At 33.7% G+C, this 6,669-nt stretch overlaps 2 protein-coding genes across 2 annotated transcripts in view; both read left to right on the top strand.

Moving 5' to 3' along the window:
* Window positions 1-2,765, top strand: part of dx (deltex E3 ubiquitin ligase) — a 3,729-nt gene extending 964 nt beyond the window's left edge. Inside the window, exons 2-6 of the mRNA XM_018505545.1 lie at window positions 363-555; window positions 632-901; window positions 967-1,255; window positions 1,495-1,813; window positions 2,082-2,765. Coding sequence (XP_018361047.1) covers window positions 363-555; window positions 632-901; window positions 967-1,255; window positions 1,495-1,813; window positions 2,082-2,406 — 1,396 coding nt within the window. The 3' untranslated portion in view covers window positions 2,407-2,765. The remainder of the gene's footprint in view (window positions 1-362; window positions 556-631; window positions 902-966; window positions 1,256-1,494; window positions 1,814-2,081) is intronic.
* Window positions 2,766-4,291: 1,526 nt separating this feature from the next.
* LOC108759857 (zinc finger protein 320) lies at window positions 4,292-6,165 on the top strand. Its single transcript, XM_018505518.1, has 4 exons — window positions 4,292-4,682; window positions 5,479-5,671; window positions 5,740-5,879; window positions 5,955-6,165. Exons 1-4 carry the CDS (start codon window positions 4,603-4,605, stop codon window positions 6,163-6,165), a joined length of 624 nt encoding a protein of 207 aa, XP_018361020.1. The 5' UTR covers window positions 4,292-4,602.
* The last annotated feature ends 504 nt before the right edge of the window (window positions 6,166-6,669 follow it).

Below are 6,669 nucleotides of genomic sequence, written 5' to 3'. Positions count from 1 at the left end.
CAAATAATACACTTATAAAGAATGAAATTTCTTTATTCACTAAACGCGCTTACATGTTTCGACTTATTTTTGAGCCTTCCTCAGAGCAAACACATTCTTTATAAGTGTATTATTTGGGCGACATCTTCTGCGCCCGACTCCTAGTGCCCTTACTCTTTCCAATTCTTAAATAATTATATATTTTTCAATTGAATGAAGGTTGAAAATTTTGATTTAATATATTTTTACCAATCTTTGTCAACAGTTCAAGTTGTTAGAAGTTTACATGAAAAAAAAAAAACAAAAATAAACATGTTAAACTTTGCACTTCAATATTCAAAAATTTGAAGACAATAATATACATTAATTTATTTTAAAATTAGGTATTACATCAATTTGAAGACAAAAACACAATGCTGCGACGACGGTGATGAGACGCACAATGTGAGGAGAAAGTTTTATCTGCCAGGTTCACCAGCCGGCAAAGGTGCCAAATGGGAATGGACAGGTGACTCGGATGATTGGCATACTTATGACATGGAAGTACAATGTCTTATAGAAGAAGCATGGGCGAGAGTAAGCAGACAAATATTTCCAAAGTAAACAATTTTTGTGCTCGAGTCTTCTAATGAAAAAAAAATTTTTTTTCCAGGGTGACAAAACTATCGACATTTCCAAAACTTACTTGGGTTTCCCTTACATCATCAATTTTTGCAATCTGACGCAAGTGAGATGTTGTACGGGTTACGTGAGGCCGATAAGACGTATACAACAGGCGCCTTATCCACTGGTCAAAGTCGCGCTGGAAGAATTGCAAGTCACTTCCGGGAGAAGATCCGCGTCGGTTACGGTCAAAAGTTCCACCGTCAAAGTTACACATAAGAAATCGTCTAACGGAAGTACAAAGAAAAACAACAAGAAAGTGAGTTTTTTCTTCAACGCGGTGTTCCTGTATTCGAGACCTCACTTGCGAATTGTCTTTTTCAGAGTAAAAGCGGGGAAACGAATGGACCGACAAATATTGCACGTGTTATTCTCAGTAATTTCAACATATTTGGCAGTAAACATGGCATCGAGAATAATCCCGCGACGAATGTGGAGTCCGGTCAGAAGAGGAAGACCTGGGACACGGTGCTGGACGTCGATTCCAGCAGCACTAAAAGCGGTCGCAGGCCGAGCGTGGACACCGTGTCCACATATTTGAGTCACGAAAATCCAATAGACTTGCTGGACAGCAGCATGGGAAGCGACGACGCGTTCAAGGATTCCATTCTTGGTGTGTGCTTACAAAATACATTACTTGTTTTAGCTATTCAATCATCTATAAATTTACATCTTTAAATTTAATTTTAATATGAGAAAATAACTTATATATTCGCTTAATTAGAATATAAATTTTAATTTTGGTATTTGAATGCATTTGTATATTTATGTTTATCTTTCGGGGTTTTTTTCGAACATCACAGAGTCGAACGTTTGAAATGATACTAATATGTCTAATATTAATTACTCTAGGGATGGACGCTACATCGGACGTGATATCCCAGTATGTGAAAGTGGTGGAAAGCGACGGCTCCGATTCGTGTCCGGTATGCCTGGGCGCTCCAGAGCCATTGACGGTTGAACTGACGCGTTGCAGGCACAGACTGCACTTGGCGTGTTTAAACGCGATGCTTAGCTCCCAGCAGCCACCCATGTATATACAATGTCCAGTTTGTCGTATGATTTACGGCGAGAAAAGGGGCAATCAGCCACCGGGCATGATGAACTGGACGCGGATACCGCGAGCATTACCGGGTTTCCCAAACACCAATACTATACAAATTACTTACGAGTGAGTGAGATAAAAAAGAGAAAGAACGGAAATATTTTCACATATAATTCACGTTATAATGGTATTCTTCAAAGATTTCTATCAACAATTTTAAAAGAACTAATTTTAGATTAATTTTATTTGAAGTAAATAAATTTGATATGAATCTAATTTGAGATAAATATTGGATAATAAATGAGAGAATTAATATCTCTTTCTCTGAATAAATATATATATAAATATATTCAGGGGGAAATATTTATATCAATTTTTATTTTAATTTTCTCAGCATCCCGTCCGGAATTCAGAGTAACGAACATCCCAATCCAGGTCAAGCGTATTACGCCGTGGGCTTCCCCCGTGTGTGTTATCTTCCGGACAATAGTTTTGGTCGCCGTGTATTGAGATTGCTGCAAGTCGCGTTTGAGCGCAGACTGATCTTTACGATCGGCCGATCGGTCACTACCGGTCGCGAGGACGTCGTCACATGGAATGAGATCCATCACAAGACTGAGCTCGGACCATCCACATCCGGTCACGGCTACCCCGACCATAGTTACCTCGAAAGAACGCTCGCAGAACTGGCAGCGCAAGGTGTGACTGATAGGCAATGATCGCCGATACATCAACAATTGCATTTATTGAAATTATTAACATATAAATGAAGTGTTTATACAAAAATAAGTTGACTCATGTAATTCTGAGAAAAGGAATCGAGATTTGGCTGTATTCAGCAGAAAAAGCAACTCTGCAATTATTGTAACATTCTTTAATATGATTTATTAATACATTTGGATCTAATGGGAAACTAAGGACAAAACCAATCATATTAAAAAATTTTACGATAGTTGCAAATCTGTCTTTTCTACTGAACGCAATTATTTATAAAGCTTTGAAATCTTTCTTACTATCGAACACAATTGAAGGCTGATTCATTTTTGCATAGTGTATGAACATTTACGCGGTAAATTTAAGGTCCTTGTTAACACTTTGCTAATTTTCTCAAAAATTTATGAATATATTAGTTCAAAATATGAAAAGTAATTTTTTAAATTTTATTCGATCATTTTGGTTTTTTTAATTTTTTAGTTTATTAAATTTTATATTTATCAATATCAGCTTATTAAAACCTTATCGACAAAGTGTTAACATAAACTTACGTCTTAGAGATAAAAATTAGCACGAAGAAATTGGAGATGTATATTTTAAAACATTTATTTGATCTTTATTCCGTGCTAAGCAAGGAACTGATAGATATATCCTAGAGTTTTAGATTTATATATATATATACTTATATATATATCTTCCATGAAAAACTTCTAGCTCTTTGATATAAAAATCAGAAAAATGCAATTATATAATAGCAAACAATATCTTTATGGAATATTTTTTTATTTACCAAAAAATTATGTAAATTGGAAGCGTAACTTGATCTTTAACTAAGAGCGATTGTTATGATTCCAAATTCTATTTTCAAAAAATTAATACTAAGTTATAATAGTTAAAATCCGAATTATATTATAAAATTTTTGACAAAAATTAATTCTTTTTATTCCCTAAAATCTCGCAAAACCTCTTTTTTCCCCTCACATAAAAACATGCACCGTTATTCGCATTACTATCAACAGTGTCAACTTTTCCGGATATACAGGGTGTTAGTTAAGTATGTTCCCAAACTCAACAGCGATTCTTTGGTTTATTTCAAGTAAAAAAGTCCATATAAATATGTGCCCTAAACGACTTAGTTTCCGAAATACAGGTGAATATTCGCAAATGTTTGACGAAACGATAAATTGCGTTGGAGATATCTTCTTGCATAAATATGCCTTGCTTCATGTGAGTTACTATTCGCACAACCGTAAACAAAGTGACAAAGTCAAAGTCACAAAATCAAAAATAGACTTCAGTCCTGATGTTACTGCGGGTCAGTTAGCTTGTACATACGTTTTCGGGCCAAATTGTTTCAATCCATCAAAATCGGTTTCATCATGCCTAAGTTTACAAATTTTGAAATGGCAGATATGCCCACCCCAATTGAGAATGAGAATGATTTGAGGAATCGAATAGTTGCTTTATGCGAGGCAATACGTAACACATCTGATATCTTTGAGCGTATACGTCAATCTTTGAGAAGAAGGCTCGATGGATGTATCATGGCGTAAGGTGGACATTTTCAACAATTCATCTAATTGTTTTATTTCGTCAGAAGAATTGAAGCCTGTTTTTGTTTTTCTGTTTTTGACTAGTTTTTACTTTTTAACTAGTTCAAGTTGTATTTCTTTCAAATAAACAGATTGTTACTACACGTTTAAATTTTTTTATTTCGGAAACTAAGCCGTTTAGGACACATGTTTATATGGACTTTTTTACTTGAAATAAACCAAAGAATCGCTCTGTTGAGTTTGGAAACATACTTAACTAACACCCTGTATATTTATTTGTGCGTCACGTCCTGGTTAGATGGCGCATCTTTTCAATGCAATTAAAATGGCTGAAAATTGATTTTTTCGTCAGTCCGTTTTTCTCCTAGTGAATTAAGTAAGCTTGATATTCAGCTAAAGTAAGAAAAAAAGTTCTGTCTAGCGTAGGAATAAAAAATAGACCCCGTGTCTCCCGGTCGCAATTCTCTCTTTCTCTCGCTCGCGAGGTTAGGAGATTAGATGGCCGTCAACGAATGGACGAGGATGCAGCGAACATCAGCAAGTATTCGCTTGTGCTGAACGCATCAGTTTACGACGGTCAGGGCGATCTTGTTTCGAATCTCAATGCGGATCTTGCTCGCTCCGTTTACGCAGATTCCGAGCGCCTAAATGAGTACCGGGAGCAAGTACATCTGCGTTCTGTGCGACTCGAAGCTGGACACCAAGGAAGCACTGCAGCAACACTTTAGGTATACACTCATCGCCGTGATAATCAAGTTAAGATTCACGGTCGGTTCAAGTCAATTAATCGTGATTCCGCGATGTTATTAACGAAATCAGTAATATTTTCCAAAATGTGTGTCACGCAATGTAGGGAGAAATTCAAGGAAATAATCCAGATGATTCAAATTAAACATTGAGCATTCACATGACTTGAATCTAAATATATCCCATGTTGTTATGATGTATCAATTTATATTTATGTATGAAACAAGTTGGAAATGTTCTATTTAAAAAATGAGAATAATTTCAACTGAACTCTGATTAACTTGATTGACTGGTAGAATCATTCATTATCAATCTTTTTCAATACATTAAATATTTTTCAATTAATTCTTAATGAATTTAATAGTTTTAGTTAGATATATTATTTAGACAATAAATTGTTTACTTAGGAATAAAATATTGTTGATTGTTAAGTTAATTGGAGTTTGATCAAAATTGTTTTAAAAATAGTAAATGTTACCTTTGGAGATGGAAATTAATGATAAATGAAGATTAAAGTGTATGAAAGAAACAGAGAAAGAAAGAAAAAGAGAAAATATGATTTAAATAAATCTAACCCAGAATCAATGTATTGCAGGATTAAATTTAAAATTTTTAGCTCTATCCCTTTCATTTTTTTATTTTATTAGCCCTTCATTATTTTGAATTATTTTCTATATGAAAAAATATATACTTATGTGTGTATGAAATAAGTATAAAATTTATTATTCATTATCCATATTTATCCAAGTGTTTTGTTTTTTATCATGTTTGGCACAGGCGACATGCAAATAAAGAGATAGATGGTCGTGGGCGACCAATAGAAAGAAAAAGTGATAAAAATACTCTGTGTGATATATGCAATCAGTCGTTTGATTCGATACGGGCAACGATAAGACACAGGTTTAAAATGCATCCCAATTCACCAACCAAATTCCATTGTCCCTATTGTGGACAGCAATTTCCTCTAAAGGTAAATGCTTTATGATACTTTTTTCTTTCCTGTTTTTGTAATAATTTTATGAAAATACGTTTGTTCAGAATCACAGAGATACTCATCAAACTTTGCATGATGTAACTGAAAGTGAGAACAAAGATCAACACAGAAAATGTGAGGAGTGTGACTTATTATTTTACAATAAGAAGGCATTGGAATATCATTGTAAATCTATTCATAAAAGGTAGCATTTTATCAGTCGATCCACTTTCAAGAATGTATATTTATGAAATTATTATCTGATTGTATTATTTTTCAGAATGGTACACTTATTTCAACCGATAGCCACTCCTCCGCCTAGTAACAAAATCAAATTCAACTCTATGAATGATGCAATGAACGTATACTATTGTCATTTATGTGGTGTCGAATATGTTGTAAAATTCAATTTGCAACAGCATTTGGAAAGGATACACACGAAAGTAAGAAAGATAAATAAAACTAATTATCTCAAGAGCTCAATTAATTGATTTATTGTTTTAAAACGAAATATCTAAACCTCACTTGTAACTAAACAATATAAATGTAACCCAAGAGTATATGAGCAATAACTAGGTTACATATGAGCGATAACTAGTTGCTAAAACATAATATTTCAAATAACATTAAATAAAATAAAATATATGTTTTAGTAATAAAATAAAACATACAGAACATTCGGTCATTATCAATGTTGTTACAATAAATATAAGATTACATCCTAAAATGTTGTATACGCAAGTTATACTAAACGGCTATAATTACATATCATTAATTCAGTTTCAAAAAATAAAGTGATAGTACGCAAATTGATGTACGAAACCTGCATAATCTCTATTATCGCACATGTCCATAGGTGTATGATACATTATTGAAAGCAAGATAATACAATGTGCTCAGAACTCCACAAAGACTAGTCGATTGCATTAGTCCTAGTCATGGTATATTCACAAGAATCTTCACAAATTATACATTAGTGTGAAATCTATAAGTAC

Source organism: Trachymyrmex cornetzi, unplaced genomic scaffold (assembly GCF_001594075.2).
Source record: "Trachymyrmex cornetzi isolate Tcor2-1 unplaced genomic scaffold, Tcor1.1 scaffold21, whole genome shotgun sequence".
Taxonomy (NCBI): Eukaryota; Metazoa; Arthropoda; class Insecta; order Hymenoptera; family Formicidae; genus Trachymyrmex; species Trachymyrmex cornetzi.
The sequence above is the reverse complement of the archived record's forward strand: the minus strand, read 5'-3'. Positions and strand labels throughout refer to the sequence as shown.

What these genes read in the sequence shown, in the direction of transcription:
- LOC108759857 (XM_018505518.1), top strand. Translation starts at nt 4,603, where the DNA reads ATGAGTACCGGGAGCAAGTACATCTGCGTTCTGTGCGACTCGAAGCTG. An exon ending in GCACTGCAGCAACACTTTAG is followed by an intron (nt 4,683 to 5,478) that starts GTATACACTCAT and finishes TGTTTGGCACAG; the next exon opens with GCGACATGCAAATAAAGAGA. An exon ending in GACAGCAATTTCCTCTAAAG is followed by an intron (nt 5,672 to 5,739) that starts GTAAATGCTTTA and finishes ACGTTTGTTCAG; the next exon opens with AATCACAGAGATACTCATCA.